The 24,161-nt window shown below is 55.0% G+C and overlaps 1 protein-coding gene across 1 annotated transcript in view; it reads right to left on the bottom strand.

The window, feature by feature from the left end:
- Window positions 1-223: 223 nt before the first annotated feature.
- Window positions 224-24,161, bottom strand: part of LOC130040701 (epididymis-specific alpha-mannosidase-like) — a 50,249-nt gene continuing 26,311 nt past the window's right edge. Inside the window, exons 7-20 of the mRNA XM_056132699.1 lie at window positions 23,127-23,325; window positions 21,434-21,624; window positions 20,610-20,748; window positions 19,635-19,768; window positions 19,036-19,286; window positions 12,471-12,662; window positions 11,769-12,018; window positions 11,150-11,260; window positions 10,835-11,027; window positions 10,669-10,693; window positions 7,239-7,348; window positions 6,184-6,296; window positions 1,181-1,301; window positions 224-344 (exon numbers count right to left, since the gene is read on the bottom strand). Coding sequence (XP_055988674.1) covers window positions 247-344; window positions 1,181-1,301; window positions 6,184-6,296; window positions 7,239-7,348; window positions 10,669-10,693; window positions 10,835-11,027; window positions 11,150-11,260; window positions 11,769-12,018; window positions 12,471-12,662; window positions 19,036-19,286; window positions 19,635-19,768; window positions 20,610-20,748; window positions 21,434-21,624; window positions 23,127-23,325 — 2,127 coding nt within the window. The 3' untranslated portion in view covers window positions 224-246. The remainder of the gene's footprint in view (window positions 345-1,180; window positions 1,302-6,183; window positions 6,297-7,238; window positions 7,349-10,668; window positions 10,694-10,834; window positions 11,028-11,149; window positions 11,261-11,768; window positions 12,019-12,470; window positions 12,663-19,035; window positions 19,287-19,634; window positions 19,769-20,609; window positions 20,749-21,433; window positions 21,625-23,126; window positions 23,326-24,161) is intronic.

The raw sequence follows: 24,161 nt of genomic DNA, 5'->3' as shown, positions 1-24,161 counted from the left end.
GGGGCTGCAGGGCACAGGCAGTCTCTGTCCCATGGGCAACACCTTTGGTCCTGAGGTGACCTAGCCTAGCCTGGTCCCAAGGGACAGGGGAATGGGAGGACACGGGGCGCAGGAACTTCTCATGCAGTTTTATTCAGAAGCCTCCACAACTGTCCCGCCCTGGCCCGACAGGTGGGCGCTTCTCTGTGCCCTTGTCCCCCTGTCCCGGTCCCAAGACAGCCCAAGGCAAGAGGAGCGTCCACAGGCTCATTCCCTCTGGAAGTGGACAAAGAAGGTTCGGATTTCCTTGGGGTAGATGGTGAACTCGAAGTCTCCGGCTGGCTGCAAGAGGGCCCTGGAGTTGTCTGGGGGAGAGTGTACTGTCCAGCACTGTCCCCTCAGTGCCCCTCGCCCCTCGCAGAGCCCCCCAAGGACTCCTGCCAGCACGGCCGTGTGGCCCTCCGCCTGCTCTCAGGTCGGGCCCAAGCTCCAGTGGAGGTGGCACAGGAGGGCACCTGCACCCTCGCACGGTCCTGACGACCTGAGCCCCTTCTCTGTGACATCTGCAGCCCCCTTTAGCTCACTCCGTGGGGTCCCCCACCCATGGGAGGGGGCCTGTTGCTCCAGCAGCCCACCCATGCTCCCCCCACAGTCACGCCTGCGCTTGATTCCCGAGTCACTGTCTGTCTCTGCACCCGCCCGCTTGAACACACACCCTGAGACACCCCACTTCCGCCCAGCCACCGTCGTCAGCAATCACGGGAACTATCCCTCGAAACGACAGTGTCCACCGTGTCTGAAACTGTGCTTTGTGCAGTGGACAAGAGGAGATGCAGGCACAGAGCACACATAGCACACGGGGCAGACACAGCCTGGGGTGGGCGGAAGTCTGAGTAGAAGTTTCCAGAAAGTGCAGGCAGAGGGAGCATCTCCAGGCTGGGAACCCTCTGGGGAGTGCCCGGGGGACAGGGTGGGCAGGGGAAGGCCCCCGGGTACCAGGGCCCCTGGGCTGACCTGGGGCAGGGAGGTGAGTGGCCAGCAGCCCCCCACACTGCCCCTAAGGGCTGGATGGGTGGTGGTGAGCCCGGAGCCTTTCCTGCTGTGGGGGACACAGAGCCCGGCCCCAGGCAAGGCCATCAGCCGCCAAGGTCCCCGGGCCCAGGGGGCGGGGGTCTGCACAGCTCCAAGGGGGCTTCCAAACCTCTCTCCCGGTGTGTGTCCTGCAGCTTCCACCTCCAGCGCTGCAGGGAGCCCGCGGCCCAGGTGCCCGTGAGGGAGCGCTCCTCCACCGTCTGCACCGTGCCCAGCCCTCGCAGCAGGACCTGCGGGCAGAGACGGGGGCGCCCTGAGCCCGGCCAGGCCTCGGTGGCTTCATTTTCCAGGGCCTCCCCGCCTCTCTGCAGGAATGCCCGCCCCTCTCGTGCAGGCAGCAGAGGCTCCCGTGGGCCCCTCCAGGCCTGGGCCAGACCCGGAACCGCGCCCCCAGCGCCACTGAGCGGCTCAGCGAACTGTTGGCGCAAATCTGACCTCCTGACACATCGATGGTGTCTGTGACAATACGTGTGGGGGGCCTTAGCACTGTGGTGGGTCAAACATCTCCTTCCCGGGTCTCCTTAAACAAGGGCCCACAGGTGCTTCCCAGGCGGCCGCAGCGGGAGCGACTCGGGGGAGACTACTCACCCATCCCCGGGGATGGGAGATCCCCCTCCCCCACCCAGGCAGTGAGGGAGAGTCCAGGAGGCATGACCCACAGGTGAAGTACAAAGGGGCCCATGGGGTGGGTGGTGCAAAGCGCCCCTTCCCCTGCCAGGAGGACATCCCCACAATCCATGTGGTGGACAGGGGCCACGCAGACCTGCCCCCTGAGGCAGGACTTCCTAAATAAGGCTGCCCAGAGCAGGATCCACGTAGGCTCAGGCAGGGAGGGGGCAGCAGAGTGACTGAGCCTGGAGACCCCCACGATGAAAGCTGGGACCCCTCTCCCCTCCATGCTCCTCTCCCTGCTTCAGACCCCGACATAGATCAAAGGAAACTCAAACCCCCCAGATGGAGCCACCCACTGGAGATTTAGAGAGCAGCCCGGCCACGAGGAGACCCAGGCACAGGCAGAAACGGCAGTCACCAAACAAGTTCAAAGTCACAGCAACATGGAGAGTCAGATTGGAAGTGATATTTCCGGAAATCAAAGGCACAGAATTATGGATCTAATGGAAAGATCATCAAAAATAATTATCGACTAACAACGAGGACCAACTATAAGAAAACAGGGAAAATTAAATCAATGAACTCAGAAAGGAAATGAAGGAGTAAGAAGCAACAGATTGAATTGATTGGGAAAAAAAGGATAATTTCACAGATTACATAATATTACTATCAAATCAGACAAATAAGTGTAGTTTCTATTGCATGAAGAGATAGTTGAAACAGAAGGTAACTTACCCTAACAGCTTAAAAGATAAAACACCTGAGAAAACTTAACAGAGGCAATGAAGGACTCAATCCATTCAGAAGAATAGTGACAAGATAATCCAACACAAACATGACTCTCCTACACATGGTAAGTTTCATACACCAGTCATGTGGCATGTAAAAAACTAAGTCTTGGAGCAGACACACGGCAGAAAACCTGAGATAATCACCATGGAAAACCACTCAAGTGACAAATAAAAATGGAGCAACAATGGAATCATAAGCATGTACAGAAAATAGTCAACAAGGATTAAATGTCAAAAGTCACAACACAAAATGTGATAGAACTTAAATCACCAATTTAAGGGAAAGAGTGACTCAGAGGTTACGAAACATAATCTAACTCTGTCACGTGCCAGCAACTCCAATTGCTTCCAAGCGGATAGCGTGTGGCTGAAACTCGGGGAAGAGCTGCCAGGAGGAGGCGACGGAAGAGAGGAGTGGGTACCCGGCCCCCAAGAGGAAGAGTGGCTTCCAGCAAATCAGGTAACAAGAGGCAAGGACAGACAGTCATGGTGAGCGCTCAGTCTGCCCAGATGCCTGTCATTAAATGAAACACACAAGCCTGTGTGAGTGAACACACATACAGACTGTTCTGGTTGCACGGAGAACAACAAAAGACCCGGTGTAACATAAAACCAATCAGAATGGAGCTCCAATGATACAAATCTATCAGAAATACCTTCTGCCGGCAAGAGTATCAAACTGCAAAGTTAAAATCAGCCCATCCCAAAGACTTGGAAACAGGAGTGGCAACTTGTCAGCAGGAAGTGATGGGTGAGAATTTTTTGGGGGGGTCACACCCGGCGATGCACAGGGGTTACTCCTGGATTATGCACTCAGGAATTAGTCCTGGTGATGCTCCAGGGACCATATGGGATGCTGGTCCCTGGTCGGAACGGCCACGTGCAAGGCAAACGCCCTACCCGCTGTGCTATCGCTCCAGCCCCAACAGGTGAGAATTAAACTGTCCCGAGCCTAGGCGTGGGGCCATGGGCAGAGCTGACCCTGGCTTGCATGGTGCCCTGAGTGTAAGCCCCTCTGTCAGCCCCCATGACAGGAATGACCCTGAGGACTCCAGACACTCTGCTGAGTGTCAGCGCCACTGCAGCCGTGAGTCCCCAGCCAGCATAGCCACCAGAGAGTGTGTGCGCATGGCAGTGAGGGAGCAGAGTCCATCCTGGGCAGCCTAGCCAAGGTGAACAATGGGAGACAGGGCACAGGAAGAGACTGCAGGGCGACGGGGCAGGGTGGCAGGTTCTGAGGAAGGAAAGAGCATTTGGGGCAGGGTGGCAGCTTCTGAGGAAGGAAAGAGCATTTCACATCTACCGGACAGGAGGAAGGGCTCACCCAGAAGCTGGCCTGGAGGGCACAACAGGATGAGCAAACCCAGAAAACAGGAAGAGGAAGGCGGGACTGCAAATGAGAGAAAACGAGGAAGAGGAAGTAAAGAAAATAGAGCTTTACAGCAGGTCAATCTGTACCTGTGAGGCGAGTGCATCAGCAGCCTGATGGCGCCTTCAGACTTCCAGATACCCCAAATTGCTGCTCTGTCTTTGGCCAGACCCCAAAAGCTTGGGGCAAAGTTTACCAAGAAAGTAAACGGCCAAAAGTTAGGTATGTGGGAGACACACCCACAAACCACCTCCGGCTCAACTATATAATTGGAGGCATGGCCTCTCTGGTTCCTGATAGGACTGCTTAATGGCCATGATCCCAGAGACTCAGAAACAAATCTCGAAACCCAGCGGCTTTTGGCAGAAATGCATCCAGTTCCTGCAGTAAGTTAAAGGTGCTGGGCCACCCCACGTGGGAATAGGTTTCGTGCCTTGGCCTGTTCCCCCTGGTGACCTGGTGGCTGCCATGATCCAGAGGCCACTGGACAGTCAGGTTTGGGCCCACAGTGACGAGACACGTTGGGTCTCACGGGATGGGGGTGGAGTGGCCTTTTCTTCCCCATCCCAACAAGACCCTGAGTCATCGCCCACGAACGGCCTTTCTGGCTCCTGATCAAGCTGCTTAACGGCCATGATCCAAGAGACTCAGGAACAAATCTCGGAACCCAGCAGGTTTTGGCAGAAATCCTTCCAGATTTAATTGTTAAAATTTTGGAATTTCAAAATCGCACGACCACTACTGCAGCCACGCAACATCATATGTTATTCATAACCAGCAATAGAAAACAAATTATCTACTGTTGCCTTTTCAGCTGATCTGAGTAAAGGTAAAGGTAAAGGTAAAGGCCCTCCCGTTGATCGTCGATTTGCTCGAGCAGGCCCAGTAACGTCTCCATTGGAGACTTTGTTGTTACTGTGTTTGGCATATCAAATACTCTTGGTAACTTGCCGGGCTCTCCGAGAGGGGCGGAGGAATTGAACTCGGGTTGGCCATGTTGGCCGCTTGTAAGGTGAACGCCCTATCGCTGTGCTATCACTCCAGTTGATCTGAGTATTGGAGTAAAATCCCAAATAATAATGGTGGGTCTGGTGTCAAAATATTGAATGTAATCAAAATAGAGAAAGAGTAATGTGGAAATCATCTGCCCCACAGGTAAGGGGAGGGTGTGGGATGGGGGTATACTGGGGGTTTTAGTGGTGGAGAATGGGCACTGGTGAAGGTACGGGTGTTTCATTGTATGACCAAGACTTAAACCCGAAAGCTTTGTAACTGCTCTCACGGTGATTCAATAAATAAAATTATTTAAAAAATGAAAAAAAAAGTAAGGTGGAGTTTATGCCCAATTCAATCAGCTAATCAGTGGATGAATAAATAACAGTATTCCTACATAAAAAATAAAAAAATAAAAAACGTAGAATAAACAAGAAAAAAAAGAAAAGAAAGCTTTAAAACAATACAAACATTAAAAGCTAGTGATTGAAAAAGATAAAAATGAAAATAACTTTAATGAGACTCTAGGAGAGGAGACAAGGAGATTACAGAGGAAAGTCTTATGAATGAAATGAGAAACGAAGAGAAGTGTCTACTGATACCAGAAACCCTCGGAACTGGAAAACACTCCAAGAGTATATCCTTAAGTCAAAGATCTTTTTTTTTCATTTTTTTTTTTGCATTTTGGGGTCACACCTGTCAATGCTCAGTGGTTGTTCAGAAATTACTCCTGGTGGTGCTTGGGGGGCCGTATGGGATGCTGGGAATCGTACCCGGGTTGGCCATGTGCAAGGCAAATGCCCTGTCCACCGTGCTATCGCTCCAGCCCCAAGCCAAAGATGTCTTAATGTTAGATTTTGTTCCAAAAAGCTTGACAGGACGGAAAACGTTCTGACTTATTATGAGTCTGAATCCTGCACGGATGCGTTTTGTTTTCTAGTCAAACAAGTGCTAGATTTTCTTTCTTTAATGTGCTACAAAAGTACACGTGAGCAGGGGCTGGAGCGATAAGACAGTGGGGCGGGCGCTCGCCTGGCACGCAGCCAAGCCAGGCTCGATCCCCGGCGCCCCACGCAGCTCCCGAGCTCACCAAGAGCAATGCTAGTGCAGAGCCTGGAGTGACCGCTGAGAATCACTGGGTGTGGACCCCAGAGGAAGAATAAATGAGAAGCAAATGAATACCCACCTGGGGTCCTACCTGGGAGCCCAGAGACCAGGGAGAGGGGGAGGCACCCAAGAGTGCTCCTGGTGAGTGCCCTGCCCTATCTCTGTCAGGGCCGACTCTGGGCTTTCCCTCTCACCCGTGCCGTACCCCAGGAATGGGACGTGGTGGGCGGGCGCACTCACCTTCAGGTTCACCGTCGCTGGCTGAGACAACACCGGGTCCTCCCCAACCTCATACAGGTGCTGGAGCCGCAGCAGGACGCGGCGGAGGTCTGCCTTGACTTGGGCCTGGCGACCTTCAAGGGCAGAGGGGAAGGGCGGTGAGACGCCATCAGTGCTCCAGGTCACGCCTGCTACTCAGTCACCTCCACTTCCTACCCTCACCTCCCTGGAGGCTGCTGAATCTGCTCCACAGACAGAAAGAAAACCAAGGCACAGAGAGGGACAGTAAAGTGGCCGAGGACACACAGCTAATGACCAACAGAGGGACTCAGTGCAAACCCAGCTGATTTTGACTTGCTGCCTCCAGCCACACGGGGCCAGCGCTGACCCTGAAGTGCCTCTGGGTCCATTTGGGCTGTTCAGGAATATCCTGACTTCCTGGAACTCTGCCCCCGTGTGAGTCTGGCCTCTGTGTGACCAGCAGGAGTGAGCTGAGCCAAGGAGCCACTCCCCAGGGAGTTCCTGCCTGGGTGACGGAGCTGGTGCCTGGTGAGCAGAGAGCTCCGAACGAGACCAGCCCAAGCCACTGAGGCTCTGGGGACCCAAGAACTACTGGGACAGCCTCCCCCACCCCCCAAACCGTTTTGGTGCCTCTTGTGGCGAAACGGGGAGGGAGGGAGAAGCTGGAGTTTTGTCATCACCTCCTCCAGGAAGCCCTCCTTGATGCCCACGTGGGCTTCCATCTGAAGCCGGTGGCGACTCAGCTGGAGCTCGGAGAGCTGTGCGCCCCTGCCTGACTCGGTCCTGCTCATCCCCGGGGGGCCTGGGACAAGGGACCTGGGCTCAGAGGTCCAGAGGACCTGGGGCACTGATCCTCATGCGGCCAGAGGGCATGGGGACCCGGGCCACCAGGTCTCCAGAAGATGCTGGGGTGGAGCAGGCGCAAGGCTGGGGTGGGCTGGGGGGTGCTCAGGTCGGTGCCAGCAGGCCAGTGCCCTCAGCTGGCTCGGGGTCCCCCATTCTGGCGCAGGCGCCCGTGGCCTGGCTGTGGTGAGAGGAGGCACGGCCCCACCCACCTTCCTGCAGGTTCCGCAGGTGCTCGGTGTGGTTGGAGCTGAAGTTCCAGCCCGGGATGCTCAGGAGCTGCAGGTGGAGGGTCGGGGGCAGCGTCACGGCGCGCCGGTGCCTGTGGGCGTCCAGCAGGTGCGGGAGCTCTGCAGGGGGCGGGGGAGGGCGGGGGTTGGGTCGGGCCGGCCGGGGCAGCGGCTGAGAGGGGCAGAGCCACTGGGCACCGGAGAGGCGCGGGGAGGCCGGTGCTCAGGCCGCGGCGGGGAGGCGGCTCCGCTCTGCCGCGCTCCCGCACGGCTCTTGGCGGTCCTGGACGACTTCGCAAGGAGCATCACCTCTGGGCCTGTACAGGGCGGGCACCAGGGCGGGCTGGAAGACGAGGCGGTGGTGGAGAGAAGGTGGCAGTGATGGTCGGCCGGGGCGGGAATACGGAGTACCGGTAGCAACGTTTGTAACCATGATGCTTCAAGACGGCGGGAGAACGGGGGAGATAAGCGGACATCAGATCTAAGTGTTTTAAGTGTGACTCTATACGCAGCCCTTCGTGGGGTCTGGCACGAAAGGTGATGCAATATCGAAGGAACGGTTATGAGTTCCAGAAAAGTGACACGTGAAAACTGTAGAAATTGGCACCAGCTCCTTTAGTCACAGCCTCTGTAGCTGGCTGCGCCCCTCTGAGCCCTGCAGGAGAGACTGACACCAACAGGGACTGCGGGCTTCTGGCCCCCCAGGCCTGTCCCCAAGGGACAGAGCAGAGGCAGCACGTCGGGGTGAAAGGAAGGTTAAGGATTCAGGAGTGGAGAAATTGGCTAGTGAGACCGTGGGAGACACGGGCCAGAGTGGGACACGAGCTGGGCAGGAAGCAGGACCTGACTGTAAAGGCACAGAAGGACAGAAGAGAGACGGCACAGTGCTTGGACACCAGGATTCAGCCCTGAGCACAGATCCAGGAGTCAGCCCCGAGCACAGAGTTGGGAGTCAGCCCTGAGCACATCCCAGGATTTAGCCCCGAGCACAGAGTCAGGAGTGAGCCCTGAGCACAAAGCCGGGAGTCATCCCCGAGTACAGAGTTGGGAGTGAGCCTGGAGTCAGCCTCGAGCACAGAGCCGGGAGTCAGCCCTCAGCATCATTAGGTATGGCCCCAAATATTTTTTCAGGAGTGTTTACTGAGACACAGGGTTTCCAAAGTTGTTCATAATAGAGTTGTTTCCGGCATACAGATTCCAATGCCAACCCCACCACGGATGCCCACTCCCTGCCACCAATTCCCCCAGGCTCCCTCCCAGCCAACCCCCCCGTGGCAGGCATATGAGAAATTTATTTCCAATGACTTGGTCCAACAGAACTTAAAGGCATGGCAAACAGAATGATCAGAAAACAAAGGGGCTGGAGAGATAGCTCAGCAGGTAGGGCGTTTGACTTGCATGCGATCGACCCGGGTTCGATTCCCACATCCCATATGGTCCCCTGAGCACTGCCAGGAGTAACTCCTGAGTGCTTTTCTGGGTGTGACCCAAAAAGCAAAAGATCAATGAATAAAAATCAAAAAATGGATTAAAATGGTAAATATTCAATGTTTCCGTTTGAGCTGTGGGAGGTGGGTGCAGAGAGGTCACTGTGGATATGCGTGAGGCTCAGAGAAAGAGAGAAATCGGGTGCTTGGCAGGGAGGGCGGGGCTCCAGAGACAAGCGGGTCAGCCACACGCAGACACAGGATGGTCGCAGTGAGACCTAAAGACGCAGAGCAAGGGGGCAGCGGGGGCCACAGCTCACAGCGGGGACCTGAGCCACGGGACTGAGTAGGGCTGGGACGCTGGCGGTGGGGTGGTGCTGGCATTCTGCAGAGAAACTGCTATTAAGAGGGTGGTAAGCTTTGTACTGACGTTTAAAATCACCTAGACTGGGGTTGATGTGGGTCAGCGGTCAGGGGTCTAAAGATAAGGAATCGGTCAGTGACAAAACGGTTTCTCTTCATGTTTTGTTCTGAGCATCTTTATACAGACACTCACTGTTCTGTTTGTTGACTTCAGATTTTCACTTGTAAAATCTTATTTTTCAAAGTTAGGGGCTGGAGCAATAGCACAGCAGGCAGGGCATTTGCCTTGCATGCAGCCAACTCAGGTTTAATCCCTGGCATCCCAACAATCCCCCAAGCACTGCCGGCAGTAATTCCCGAGTGCAGAGCCAAGAGTAAGCCCTGAGCATCGCTGGGTGTGACCCAAAAGGCAAAAAATAAAAAGAAATTAAAAAATAAAAGTTATACAGTCTAATAAAGATAGAGGGTGTGTGTGCTTGATAGATAAGAGGTAAGGTAAAGGTAAAGGCCCTCCCGTTGATCGTTGATTTGCTCGAGCGGGCCCAGTAACGTCTCCATTGGAGACTTTGTTGTTACTGTGTTTGGCATTTCGAATACGTCACGGGGAGCTTGCCAGGCTCTGCCGTGCGGGCGAGATACTCTCGGTAGCTTGCCGGGCTCTCCGAGAGGGGCGGAGGAATCGAACTCGGGTCGGCCATGTTGGCCGCGTGTAAGGCGAACGCCCTACCCGCTGTGCTATCACTCCAGCCATAGATAAGAGGCAAAAATAATAAAGATTTTAGGGATTTTCATTTTTTCCTTTTTTTTTGAATAAAGTAAAAAAAGTATAAATGCAACTGTTATCTGAAGACATTTGTAAATATATCTTTGAATTTGATTTAAAATCTCTTTCATTTTCTTATATTTTAATTGTAACTTCTATCTGGGGAGGGGGGTCTACTAAACTGTGCTCAGGGATCTGGGGGCCAGTCCTGAGACTTGGCTGGAGGGGAGATGACTCAGTCCTCAGGCCTAGAGCACAGCCTGTGAGGCACAGGGGGGCTGAGCTCCCGGGAACACAGCTGCCGAGGGCCACGCGGCAGGGGACAGCCAGATCACTGTGAGTGGCAGGCAGGTACGGCTCACCCTGGAGCTGCATCTCTGGCCCCACCTATTCTGTTTTAAGCAATCAGTGGTAGGTTATTCAGAAGAAATTAAGACGTGACGCCCAAAGGGGAGGAGCTGGGGACCCTGGGTAAGGGAAGCAGAGGTCTGGGTGGCCGGTGGTAGTGGAACCATCTATGCGTTAAACTGTCATCAGCAGCGTCGTAAATCACAGCACCTCGATTGAAGCTAGAGGGGGAAAATACCAAAATGTAATAGAAATGGGAGAGATTCAGGAGTGGTGAGAAATCGCGGTCCTGCCCATCGGCCTTTGATGCGGATTTCTCTAAGCGCCGTCCACTGTCTCCGGGCACCCTGGTTTCGTGAGAGACGCTGAAGGTGTCCGAAGGGGGCAGAGTGACCCTCCCTGGGTACACACTCCAGACTCAAGTCACAGGGCCACGCGGTCACAGGTCGTACGAGCAAGATAAAATATCGCAGGAGAAAGGAGCAGACTCGGAACACGGGTACGGGGGAACCGGGGGTCCGGACCCCACTTACCACCTCAGAGCCCCTCTGCACCTCACCTGCCCACAGAGGACAGAGGACTGGCCTCAGATCCTGCCCCGAGGTTTCCCAGATGCACGGTCCCCGGCCAGGTGCCCATTCAGGGTTGGTGACCACGATTGGTGGGTGCCCCCTTACCCCTCAATTCTCTCAGCAGCATGACGGGCCTGTGCTGCAGTGCCAGCCCGCTCTGATGGTGCAGGGCTGTGGTCAGCGGCAGGGGGCCCAGCAGGAGCCAGAACACAGGGTTGACCACCGAGTCGTCGTTCAGTGTGAGGTTGAATGAATGCATCCAGTGGTTAGTGTTGTGCAGGCGCCGATGCAGCATGACCTGAGGGACAGAGGTCTGAAGGCCCCTCCCACCCGGGCAGCCCAGGGCCATGCAGTGACCTGAGGGACAGAGGTCTGAAGGCCCCTCCCACCCGGGCAGCCCAGGGCCATGCAGTGACCCACCTCGACCTGCCCGTTGTCCTGGCTGGACACGCCGTGTGCCTGATCGGACAGCACCAACAGCCGGTTGCAGTCATCCTGAATGAAGGCCGACTGCACCATGGGGTAGTAATTCTGTGGGCACAGACATTGTCAGCTGGCCCTGCGCAGGCGACCAGGTGGGCTCTCCCTGTCCCTCGCCTCCCTCCAGAGAATGGGGTCAGCATGGGGTTCGCAGGCAGTGCGGGGGTCGGGCATGGGGAGGAGGCAGCCGGACGATCCTCCCCAGCTCACTGACCTGTCCCGAGAGCCAGGGAACCGGGTCCCTTCGGGCTGCCATGCGCCCCTCTGTCCACTGCAGCCCTAGGCCAGCACATGCTGAGGAATATGGGACCTGTGCCAGCCCCACTGACAAGGATGGCGCAGTGGCCAGACCCTGGTCCTGGGTTCTGGGAGGGCCTGGAAGTGCCCCTGCCCTCATCCTTGAAGCAATGTCCTCTGGGGCTCAGGGACAACCAGGGGCAACTGAACACATCTGGCTTGGGCAGAGCTCAGGCCCCAGCGCCGGGCACTCATGGTGACAGCAGCTCGCACCCGCTGCCCTGGACAGGGCCGTGTGGACCTTCAGGATCTTGGAGCATACCTGGGCCCTGACGTTCTCCCTGGGCTCCTGGAAGGTCCTCTGCTGCATCTGGTAGCCATTATTGTCTGAGTAGAGGGTCTTCTGTGTGTCCAGTCCAGTGCTGGTCCTCAGGATGGCCTCACGGTTGACCTTAAGGGGTCCTACCTGGAGCTCCTGCTCCAAGCGGTGGCACAGCAGTGCCCCGCTGGAGACGGGAGACACGTGGGCTACTCGCGAGTAGAGGATGTAGGTGGGGGTCTTGTCTGCCCCACTGTGGGAGGAGGAGCTGCTGACCCACCTCGCTCTGTAGCCCTTCCTCCTCCCTCTACCCCCACCTCTCCATCCATTTCCTTCCCTCCATCTCCACTCATTCACCCTCCCTCCTTCCCTCTCGGCCAGAGTGGGCTTGGCCACAGAGACTATTGACAAAGTAAGGGGACAAGTGTGGTCCCTCGTGGAGTGGACCTTCCCGCCAAGCCTAATGCAACATCTGTCTGTCACTGGGAGAGCAAGGAACCCCCGGGCTGAGGCACCGCATGGGGAACAGTCTGCGCCTCCGGGAGCTGCAGCCCCACAGAACCAGGGTCCGAGACACCAAAGCAGCCTGGGCTCCATGCACCCTGCACAGACCCGAGACACGTCCCAGGTGGGGGCAGGCACTGGGCGTCTGGGGCAAACTCTACCTCCTCCCTCCCACGCCCCTGCATGAGGGAGGGGAGTCACCTGTAGAAGTACTGCCGGATCTCAGTCAGGAGCTTCCCTGGCACAATCGCCAGTGCCACAGAGTCCCAGGCCCGCTGAGCGGGGCCAACGGGTGTGAACATGAAGTTATCGGAAAAGAGGTTCTTCTGTGTGTGCCGATTGACTCGGTACTCCAGGAAATCCTGTGTCATGCGCACCGTGCTATTCCCCTCTCTAGAAGGCGGGAGGGGAGACGGTGTCGGCATCATGGGTGGCTGACCCGGGGCTGCGCGTGAGGACGAGCAGCTGGACGAGCCTAAGGAGCCGATGCCCAGGGAGGTGGCCGTGAGGCCCCAGAGCCCAGAGTCGTTTCCAGGGTCTTCAGAGGCACCCGGAGCCAACGTGGCATCACACTCTTCTGTCCCAGGGCAGATGTCCAAGGAGGGACAGGAACAGATGCCCTGGCCCCAGAGGTGACACCAGGGACCCCCTCTGCCTTCAGCAGGCAGCCCCCCCGCAGTGAGCTGCCCCCGCCTCCCGGCTGTGGCTCAGTTCAGTGGCCAGATTCTCCAACACCGCGGTCGGGGCCAGAGCCCAGAGACGTGACCCTGGGAGCCCAGTCATGATGCGCCAGGGTGACCCCCGCCAGCCCCAACTCCGCATTTGTGCTGAACCCCCTGAGAGGAACGTGGACTCTGCATCCGGGCATTGTCTGAGCTTCGGCTAGCAAAGGGCCGTCCGAGAAACGCGGGCGGGATGGGGAGAAGAGGCCTGGGGCTGGTCTCATCATCGTCCAGAGAGAAGGCGGCTGGTCAGCCCATGGACTCCACCAGTCCCTGGCCACCCAGGGAAGCCCGGAGCCATGCCGAGTCTCATGCCTACCTGCTGCCCCCATGGCAGCTGTGGTCAGTCGCCATCGGCCACTCTCTCTCACAGGACGCCAGAGTGAATCCAGCTCCGGGGGGCTCTGCCCCGAGTCTCTCTCCCTCCGCGCACACCGCTGCTCTTCCCAGCTCCCTCTCCTCCCTTCCTTCCTCACAGCCTGACAGTTTTTTTCTATCAATGTTCTGCTATTATCACTTTTTCTCTCCTGTTCTAGGCCCCAGCGGAAACATCCGTCAGTGTCTGTCAGAGGCAGCAGGGCTGGAAGCGAGAGGCGCAGCCTTTGGGAGCAACCGACCCCGCCGACGGGAACCTGCCCTGCCGTGAGTACCACGGCTGACAAACATGCTACAGGATGCCAATGTGGGCGGGTGGGCATGGGGGCGATGGGACACTCAATGTTGAGGGCCTCGTGCTTTGGCAGACTCATGAGGTGGACGGCGAGATGAGCAATGTGAGATACCGATGTGATCAGTGCCAATGTTAAGGAAATGGTTGGACTATTGGGAGTTTCAGGGGGTGGATAAAATGGGTGAATGGTGCCACGTGGATGGACTATTGTTGAGGCCTCGAAGGAACTGTCACTAACTGGAGTGGATGTGTGGCAGATGGACAGATGGGAAGGAGTCAGGGGTGTTGTGAAGTCGACTGGAGAACAGGGAGTGGGAGGTGGGAGGGATGACGCACAGGAGGGAGAGACGATGGCGGGTTAGAGAGAGTGGTACAGAAAGACCAGCTGTGGATGGATCGGATCGACAGGAGAGATTTGGAACAGATCAGGACACAGATGGACAGGAGGTAGAGAGAAAAACTAAAGGATACAAGAAGAGCAAGAATTTGGTGAGTGGACAAATGATGCTGAGGAGGCAAGACTAGGGGGAGTGTCTGGAACTGCACAGAAGGAACTGAAAGGTGAACGGAGGCCCCAGGGTGGGTGGACGGGAGGTCGGTGAGTGGGTCAATGCATATCCAGGGTGCTCGGATGCCTCTCCATGAATGTCACTCCTCATGCTTTTCTGGAGGTTTGTCCTTCAGTACGGACCCTGCTGGAAGCCAATAGTCCTGGAAGATGACGATGAAGCTGACCGCCCACCGCTGCCCTGCGGGGCTTGCCTGCTGGCCCAGCTTTGCAGACCATGGTTAGATCTTGGAAGAGATCAATAGCTGCGAAAATTCACGGGTATATCAGTTTCTGGCTGAGAACTCGGGCACTCGCAGGAGGGGGCAGGCAGAGACCTCACCTTGCCAAAGGCCCCACAGTGTCTCTCCCGGCAGCAGCTGCCAACGGCCAGACCCCCGACCTCACAACTGAGCTTCGCAGGAAGGCCAAACTGCCAGAAATTTCAGATACTCTGGGTAGATTTGGGGTTTTTTTGGGGGGGTTGTTTGGGGGCCATACTGGCAATGCTCAGGAGTCGCTCCTGACTCTGCACTCAGGGATCAGTCCTGGCAGTGCTCGGGACCATATGGGATGCTGGGGATCAAAACCAAATGGGATGTGTGCAAGGCAGGCGCCCTCCCTCTGCACCATCACTGCAGCCCCAGAACACTGGCATTTTTTTTGTTTTTGTTTATTTGCTTTTGGCTGAGAAGTCTGAGGTCTCCTCGGAGTGAGGGCAGGCAGCCTCCCCCACACCCCACCCCCATACTTCCAAAGGCCCTGGAAGCCACACCCATATCCCACAATTGCTGCAAATACGCTCACTGCCCAATTAAATATTCTGGGTTTTATGAGCCTGCCACAGAGGTGGGTGTGTATGGTGGGGTGGCAGGAGGGATACTGGAAATGTTGGTGGTGGAGAATGGATACTGGCGGAGGGATGGTACTCGATCGTTGTATGATTGAAACATAATCACTGAAGTTTGTAAGTCTGTAACTATATCTCATGGTGATTCATTAAAAAAAGCAACAAAAGAAAAAGTTAGATAATGATTTAAAAAAAATATTCTGGGTTTTCTAGGAGCATGGCCGCATTACCACGTGACTTTGCCATCCCAGCAGGAGAAAAATCAGATGGGAAAGTAACACGGAAGCCAAACTAAGCTCAGTGAACAAAACCATGAACAAGGAATTAGCAACAGTAGCTCCGGAAGCCCTCAGACAAGTTCTAAATGTCCCCACTGTGAGATACAACAATTTTCATAAATTTTCTTTTACTGTAATATTTTTGATAATTCCATTAGCCATTTAATGATAACAAGCAATATAAAATAAATTATTTTGGGTTTGCTGTGGGTCAGGCTTGGGGGGTGGTTGAGAATCGAACTCATCTGCAGAATATAAAGCACTGGGTCAGCTGCGTGCAAGGCAAATGCCCTACCCGCTGTGATATCGCTCCAGCCCCTAATCATCTAATCTTCAATAAGGGACCAAGAAACGTGCAGTGAAGCAAGGAAAGCCTCTTTAACAAACGGTGCTGGAAAAACTGGTTCGATTCCTCTGCCCCTCTCAGAGAGCCCGGCAAGCTACCGAGAGTATCTCGCCTGCATGGCAAAGCCTGGCAAGCTACCCGTGACGTATTCAATATGCCAAACACAGTAACAAGTCTCACGACGGAGATGTTACTGGGCCCACTCGAACAAATCAATGAACAACAGGAGGACCGTGACCGTGACCAACCTCTATCTAACACCGTGTATAAAAGTCAGATCAAAATGGATCAAAGAACTCAACATCAGACTGGAATCCATAAGGTACATTGAAGACAAGATCAGCAAAACCCTCCTCGACATTGAAGCTAAAGGTATTTTCAAAGATGACACACCACTAGCCAAGCAAGTGAAAAGAGATAAACAAATGGGACTATCTTAAACTAAGAAGCTTCTGCACCTCAAAAGAAACAGTGACCAAAATGCAAAGATAGTTTGCAGAATGGGAAAGGATATTCACCCAATTCCCATCTGATAAAGGGTTGATATCAAGGATATACAAGGCACTGGTCGAACTCCACAAGAAGAAAACATCCAACCCCATCAAAAAATGGGGTGATGAAATGAACAGAAACTTTCTCAAAGAAGAAATCCAAATGGCTAAAAGGTATACGAGAAAATGCTCTACATCACTAATCATCAGGGAGATGCAGATCAAAACAACAATGAGATATCATCTCATACCACAGAGACTGGCCCACATCCAAAAGAACAAAAGCAACTGGTGTTGGCATGGATGTGGGGAGAAAGGGACTCTCCTTCACTGCTAGTGAGAATGCCAACTGGTTCGGCCCTGTTGGAAAACAGTATGGACAATCCTCAAAAAAAAAATTAGAAATTGAACTCCCATTTGACCCAGCAATACCACTTCTTGGAAAATATCCCAGAGAGGCAAAAAAGTACAGTTGAAATGACATCTGCACTTGTATGTTCATTGCTACACTGTTTACAATAGCCAAAATCTGGAAAAAACCAAAGTGCCTAAGGACAGATGACTGGTTAAAGAAACTTTGGTACATCTACACAATGAAATACTATGCAGCTGTTAGAAAAGATGAAGGCATTAAATTTTCATAGAAGTAGTTCTACATGGAAAGTATCATGTTAAGTGAAATGAGTCAGAAAGAGAGGGACAGACATAGAAGATTGCACTCATCTGCGGAATATAAAGTAACAGAATTGGAGACTAACACCTAAGAATAGTTGAGATAAGTACCAGGAGGTTTGCTCCATGGCATGGAAGTCGGCAGCACATGCTGGGGGGAAAGGAAGCTCAGATAGAGAAGGGAACAGCAAGTAAAGGGAACAGCATGCTCGGGATGGGAGATGTGTGCTGAAAGTAGACTATAGACCCAACACGATGGCCACTCAATACCTCTATTGCAAGCCACAACACCCTAAAGGAAAGAGAGAGCAAAAGGGAATGCCCTGCCACAGAGGCAGGGCAGGGGTGGGGGGTGGGGAATGGGGCTGGGGTGAGTGGGAGAGTTCCTGGGATTATTGGTGGTGGAGAATGAGCACCAGTGGAGCGATGGGTACTGGATCATTGTATAACTGAAACCCAAGTACGAAAGTTTGTAAGTCTACAACAGTACCTCATGGTGTTTCACTAATAAAACTTAAATTCAAAAAATCACTTGATCGCTTGACTTCCCGTTAATCATCGATTTGCTTGAGTGGGCGCCAGTAACATCTCCATTTGTCCCTGTCGCGTGCTAGTGTAGCCCAATGGCGTCCGTTTGTTCTAGGAACATGAAAAGCCTCAAACCGATCGTTCAAGGTCTTGATGAAGAAGTCTGACCATCTGGTAGGTGGGCAGCCACGTGGTCTTTTGACTTCCCGTGGAATCCAGTCGGTAATGGCTCTAGTCCAGTGGTCGTCTCCAAATCTCATTATGTGTCCAGCCCATCTAATTTTCAACGCCTTGGCAAAAGAGACAGCGTCACTGATTCTTGACTGTCGGAGACCCGAATAGTGTTTTCATCCTGTTTTCGTAGGGCCCAGGTCTCTGAGGCATATGTTAATGCAGGAAGAACAGTGGAATTGAAGAGATGTGCCCAGAGCTGGAGGTTCTTTGTCCTCTTAGCTATTTCTTCGATGCTCTTGAAGGTGTTCCAAGCTGCTCTCTTTCTGCGCAACTCAGGTGCCAGGTCATTCGTCATGTTGACTTCTTGACCTAGGTACACATAACTGTTGCATTGGGAGATGGTCATTCCATTGAGAGCAAATAGAGCGTCAGGAACGAGGCTGTTTCTCATAAACATTGTCTTTGTAAGATTCAGCTGTAGTCCGACCTTTCCAGACTCACGGTCGAAGTCGGCCAGCATTTGTGCTGCTTGGCTAATGTTTGGTGTTATTAGAATGATGTCATCAGCAAAGTGGAGATGGTGTAGTTGCCGACCGTCTATCTTCACTCCTATTCCTTCCCACTACCTCCACTACCTCCACTACCCAGCCGCCGCCATGCTCCAGGACACTTTCCGGACATTCGGGCCAAGACTCACGCACAAATGAAGCCCCACAGAACAAGATAAGTGGAACTCTGAGACCTTGGACTCCAGGCTCAATGGACCCCGGGACAGAGATCCTCTGCTTGCTCCCACCAACCACAGGTGACAAAGGGATAAAACCAGGAGCCCCACCCTACCCTGCCCTGTCTGCTTCCACCAACCGCCAGAGACCCAGGGATTGGATTGCGCACAGAAGACCAACCCTACCCCTAGTGGTACCAGATAAATACCTCACCGGCAGACCTTCACTACCTCCACTACCTCCACTACCAGCCGCCACCATGCTCCAGGATGCTTTCCGGACTGCGCGGCCACAAAGTGGCCGCACAACACATTATAAGACACTTAATACCCATCTTCCAGGATTGCTGTACTGTATTTGATAGGGTTCAAATATGGTTTGAACCATGGGAACACCTACAAGGGAGCCCCAAAAGCCTCTATCCCTCTTGGAGAGCCTGGCAAGCTACCGAGAGTATTCCACCCACACGGCAGAGCCTGGCAAGCTATCCGTTGTGTATTTGATATGCCAAAACCAGTAATTACAATGGGTCTCATTCCCCTGACCCTGAAGGCGTTATCAAATTCAAAAAATTAAAAAATAATAATAAAATAAAATAACCAATAAATAAAAAGAAAACAAATTATGCTCTTAGAAATAAAATGGTGAAACAGGACGTAGCTACCAACCCTTTCAGGTCCCCTCTCCAGAAGCCGGGACCCAGGGACTCAGGGCAGGGTGAAAGGTGCAGAACCCGTGCATCTGCCCAGAGTGGTACCCTCACCTCTCCCAGATGCTGTACATCAAGTTGGTATCCAGGTCCAGGAACACGGTGTAGCAGTCATTCTGCACCGACACCAGGTTCTTGTCGCTGGACCCTTTGGATGTCCTCTTCTTGCGGCCGTAACGCTTGGGGGTGACCATGGTGTTGGAGCTCTTCTGCATGCATCTGATGCTGTAGTGCTGATAGCTCAGGCCAGGGATTGTGATCAGCAAGTGGACGTCATAGAGGGACGGGCTCTTGGATCTTTGCATCTGCCAGTTCTGTGGACAGGATGAAATGGGACCAGACTCAGAGATTGCCCTGCCCTGTGGCTGTGGCTTGCTCAACTCCAGGGGGCGCCCAGCCTGCAGGAGAGAGGCTGTCCCCAGTCTCACAGAAGCGGAGCGCCCTCCCCTCCCTCTCCCTCCCCTCCCCTCTCTGTGCCCTCCCTCCTCTTCCCTCCCCTCCCCATGCCCTCCCCACACCCTCCAGTGCCCTCCCCACGCAGCAGCCCACCCCCTCTCTCCCCACTGCCCATCACGTGCCACTGTCCCTGCCCCTCTCTGTGAGGGCGCTGACTGGACAGGATGGCACACGGGGGCAGCACCTCCCACCCCTACCTGGGCCGGCACAAGATTTCCTGAGTCGTCTGTGAGGCTGAAGTGGGGGTAGGCCACGGTGAGGGTGATGATGGTGGTGACGTTCCAGGCCAGGGGGTTGTAGATCACCACAAGGTGGCCAGCGATTTCCGGACCTGCACGCAGAGACCAACCTTACTGGAAGGGACTCATTCACCTGGCAGCAAGGGAAACTGAGGCAGGTGGGGCGTGAGGACAGGTGCCGGCCACAGACCCGCTCCTCCACTGTCCAGGGACACTCGAAGTTTCCTGAGCTCCCCTCCCCCGCCCGGTGAGGAAACACAAGCCAGAGAGGAGAAGCCTCCTCTGAGTGAGTCGGGAGCTCAGACCTGCTTCAGCAGCAGCATGCTGGGCAGCAAGCAGGACCCAGACCTCTCCCCTGGACTATGGACACAGAACCCTTCGGTGCTGTGGCCGCGTCTGATGGCCTCTGACTCCAAGCACATGCCCATTGTGCTATTCTGTCTCTGTGCCCGGGACTGTGCTGCGGTCCTCAGCACCCGTGTGTGCCCAGGAGCCTCCTTGACATTATGAAATGGACGCACCCGCCCGCCCGGTGACCTGGGACTCAGGACCTGACTCTCTGCGGCTCTCTCTCTGTGAGCCCACCCCTGCAGGCAGGGTCCTGCCCGCCCCCCGAGTCTGAGGTCAGACAGGGAGGCAGGAGGCCGGAGGGGGGCCAGGTCACTGGAGCAGGTGCGAGGGGAGAGGGCACCGGGCAGAGTGGGGGGTATGGGCACGCAGGGCTCACTCCTCCGCTTGGAACTCCATGGTCCAGCCCGTTTGTTGGTACCTGAGACCCTCACAGACACAGGGCTGGAGGTCTGCATGGCACGGGATGGGAGAGAGCAAAGTTGGCGAGCAGTCCCCAGGGCATGTCGAGGATAGCCACCGTGCCGGTGGAAACAGCTGACTTGGAAGCCCGGCTGGCCCTGGGCCAGATCCTGCCCGCCTTACCTTTGCTGGCCTGCCCCCTGTCCTTGATGATAGAGAGCATCACATCCTGTACATTCTCCATGCCTTCAGTCAGGTGGTCCACGTATATGTCTCTCACCTTGGGAGTCTCTGTGCCAGTGATTGCATTGTGATGCTGGACCTGAAACCCCAGAAGACAGTAGGGAATGGCACTGGGCCCCGCAGACTGCTCAGGAGGTGACCTGCCAGGGCCCCGTCCTCCCACACCACCCCGAACCAGCTCCGAGTGCAACAAACTAGTCTGGTTCTGAGTCTGCCTGCAGCAGGACGAGCCCCCTGATGCCCCCCAGCCCCCGCCAAGGACAGGCACTCAGAGCACCCTGAGTCCCCCAGACACACCCACATCCCCCTCATCTGCACTGAGGCGGGTGGGCCTAGCCTCTCCCAGGAGTGCCCTCTGCCTGGCCCCCACTGGGCAGCCTCTTTGGAGGTGGACTCTGGCGGCCTTCTCTGCCTGGCGCCTTCCCTCTGGACTCACAGGCCCACATTGGTAGGGCCGCAGTCAGCAGTTCGGTTGTTACCGTCCTGTTAAACGTCCTCCATCCTCCAGTGTGAGAAGCAATTCGACAGACAAAAGGGGCATGGGCCAGCCCAGGTCCAGGGACCTCCCATGTCCTGCATGACCCTCAGGCCCAGCGGGGGTCACAAGAGCTCTGGCCCGAGCCTTCCCGGGACCATCACAGAGCTATGGTCACACACGGGGAGAGCACGGCCCAGACCACCACACAGCGCCCTCAGCGTCTCCTCAGGAACCCAGGCTTTGTGGGGCCCGCGGTGGTAACTGCACCTGGTCATTGTGTCCTTACCTCGGACACGGCCCAGCGGAGCTGCTGCAGCTGCTGCAGGGCCCAGGAGGCGTTCACAGTCGAGTCGTGCTCCGGCCACAGGTGCCGCACGAACATGGACTCCGCAGCGTACAGCAGGGCGCTAGCCCGCCTGGCCAGGGCCTTGAGCCCACTGCGGGAGGCGTAGAAGCCTGTCCAGGCCTGAAACTTCCCTGGGACACAAGAGCCAGCAGGGTGAGGAGGGGGCCCGGGAGGAGCCGGCAACAGGGAGCACCACAGAGGCGGCCGCTGTGGGTTTGGCTGGAAACTGGGCAAGGGAAAACGTGGGGAATCCCATGAACCCAGCCTGGGAGAGGAGGGGGCTGGGGGGAGTGGGGTGGGACCAGGCACCAGCAGACAGCTCTGTGCGACTCGGGACAAGGCCAGGCAGGGCTGGGGGCGTCCCTGAGGGCTGAAGAGCCATAGGCTAGTGTGGGAAAGCGAGAAGGCTGGGTCCACGGCGGGTGTGGAGGGAGTGGGCAACCCCCAGCCCGTGTCTCCCGGGCCCATGCGGGACTCTCCCTGGAATCTCCAGTGATTGGGAATCCACAGGATGTCTTGGAATGTGCAGGGCTGTGGGGGTCATGCGGACGGTGACATCTGCAGCCCAACTCAGAGCACCACAGCCCCAGGCTGCCTTGGCCGCAAGTCCCCAAGGGTCCTCAGAGACCGGCCCAGCACCAACTCGTCCATCCCATCACTGCATCGCCAGAGCCTTCTACAGGGACGCCCTGGTGTGTGCCACGCCCACTCTAGAGTGCTGTGGCCAGGGTCTGCCCACTGGTGGCAGGAAGTGGACACTGGTGGAGGGCTGGGTGCTGGAACACTGTATGAAAGCTTTGTGACTGTGTATCTCATGGTGATTCAGTTAAACAATGGAAAACAATCGCTGACAAGTAACAGTGTCTGCCCATGTGCTGGGCGGAGACAGCAGCCTCTCTAGTCCTGTTTTGCATCACAGATGACAAACTTTCTGGGGATACTTAGATTTTTGACGAAAAGCAACAGCTAGACCTGAAGCTGTGTCTCACTCCCCAGATCCCAAACGTGCAGTGAAGGTGCAGCTGCCCAGAGACCGCGTGTGTCCTGCGGGTCAGGCTTCTCTGGGCACACCCAGTCCAGGAACCTTCTTCTGCCAGCCCCAGGAATGCCCCACACAGAGCCTCCAGACATGTGTTTGCCAAACTGATCCTTTCTCATATGCTGTTGCCTATTAATTCTAGAAAGATCTGCAGCCCACAAAACAGAGTGCATGGACTCACTGACCCCACAACAAAGCCCTTTCTTTCCTCTAAAGAAGGTCCCTGAGCACTGACTTCCGTGTGGGTCAGTCATGACCCTTGGTTACTGGAAGCTATGGCCATAGTTCCAGGCAGCGTGAGGGTGCCAAGGTGATGTTTAATCTAGCGTTCAGGCGAGAGCACTTCTGGAGATGACAGCAGAGGCTAGTGGGGCCTACAGGGAGGGGAATGGCGCAGACACCCCACAGAAGAGCTACGGGCACGAGGTATGGAGGAGGGCATTGGCGTGGGGGATGCTGGCTGGTTACGAGCCTCCCACCTGAGGTAGCTGGGCACATCTCTGGCCACTAAGGGCTCACAGGAGTATGGCGGAGTGATCACTGAAGTGGACACTTCTGGGTGCCAATCTCTATCCCCACCCCAGCATCCCCTACCTGAGGAATACGGCAGGAAGTCGCGGTGGTCACGGACCGCCCAGGTGACACGGAGCTCGTGCAGGGCCCGGAAATACTCTTCCAGAGTGGCATACTCCACTGAGACTCCGAGCTCCGAGGCCCTCTGGTTAATGTGGCTTATTATAAGGTCCATGTTGTCGAACTGCTGTAAGGTGTCGAAGAACTTCCGGTCACATCCCTGCAGGGGACACAGTAACAGAGCTGCACAGGAACTGAGCCACCCACGCAGGACAGGCTCCTGGGGCGCTCCCTCTCTGCCCCCCTCCCACACCGGCCAGGAAGCCCACAAACCAGACCCCACAGCTGAATGTCCAGTGGGTTCCTTTCTTTATTTTTCCTTAAAAGTTTAGTAATATATATTATTTCTAAATTTCTATTAAGTGAAGAAAAATAGGCTTTTTGAAAAGTTTTCTTTTGTGGATGGTGATGTTCAGGGGCCACTCTTGGCTCTGCACTCAGGAATCACTTTGGTGCGTGTGGGATCTTATGGGGTGATGGAGACTGAACCCAGGTGGGTCGGTTGTGCAAGGCAAGTGTCCCACCCACTGTATCATAGCTCCAGCACTCTAAAAGAAATTTAGAGATACAGAGAAGTGAGGGGAGAGAAAGAGAGGAATATACGTTCAAGAGACAACATTGACTTCTTCAAAGGAGAAAAGGCGAGAAGAAATTACAACAGACCCTTCTGAAATTAAAAAATATTTTGAGAGATACCCCCAGGCAACTTTATACTGCTAACCCAGAGAACCTAGAAGAAATGGACAGATTCTCAGAATCACATGATCTCCCAAAACTGAAGGAGGAGGAAGTAGAAAGCCTGAACGGGTGGTCACAACGAATGAAAACAGAGCAGTAGTTAAGAATCTCCCCAAGAACAAAAGCCCTGGTCCAGAGAGGCTTGCGGAAGAGTTTTGTCAAACCTTCAGAGAATCCTTTACTCCATAAACTCTTACAAATACTGAAGAAACAGGAATCTTTCCTAATACCTTCTAAGAAGTTAGCATCACATGAATA

Source organism: Sorex fumeus, unplaced genomic scaffold (assembly GCF_029834395.1).
Source record: "Sorex fumeus unplaced genomic scaffold, SorFum_2.1 ptg000095l, whole genome shotgun sequence".
Classification (NCBI taxonomy): Eukaryota; Metazoa; Chordata; class Mammalia; order Eulipotyphla; family Soricidae; genus Sorex; species Sorex fumeus.
This window is presented reverse-complemented; position numbering and strand designations above follow the sequence as displayed.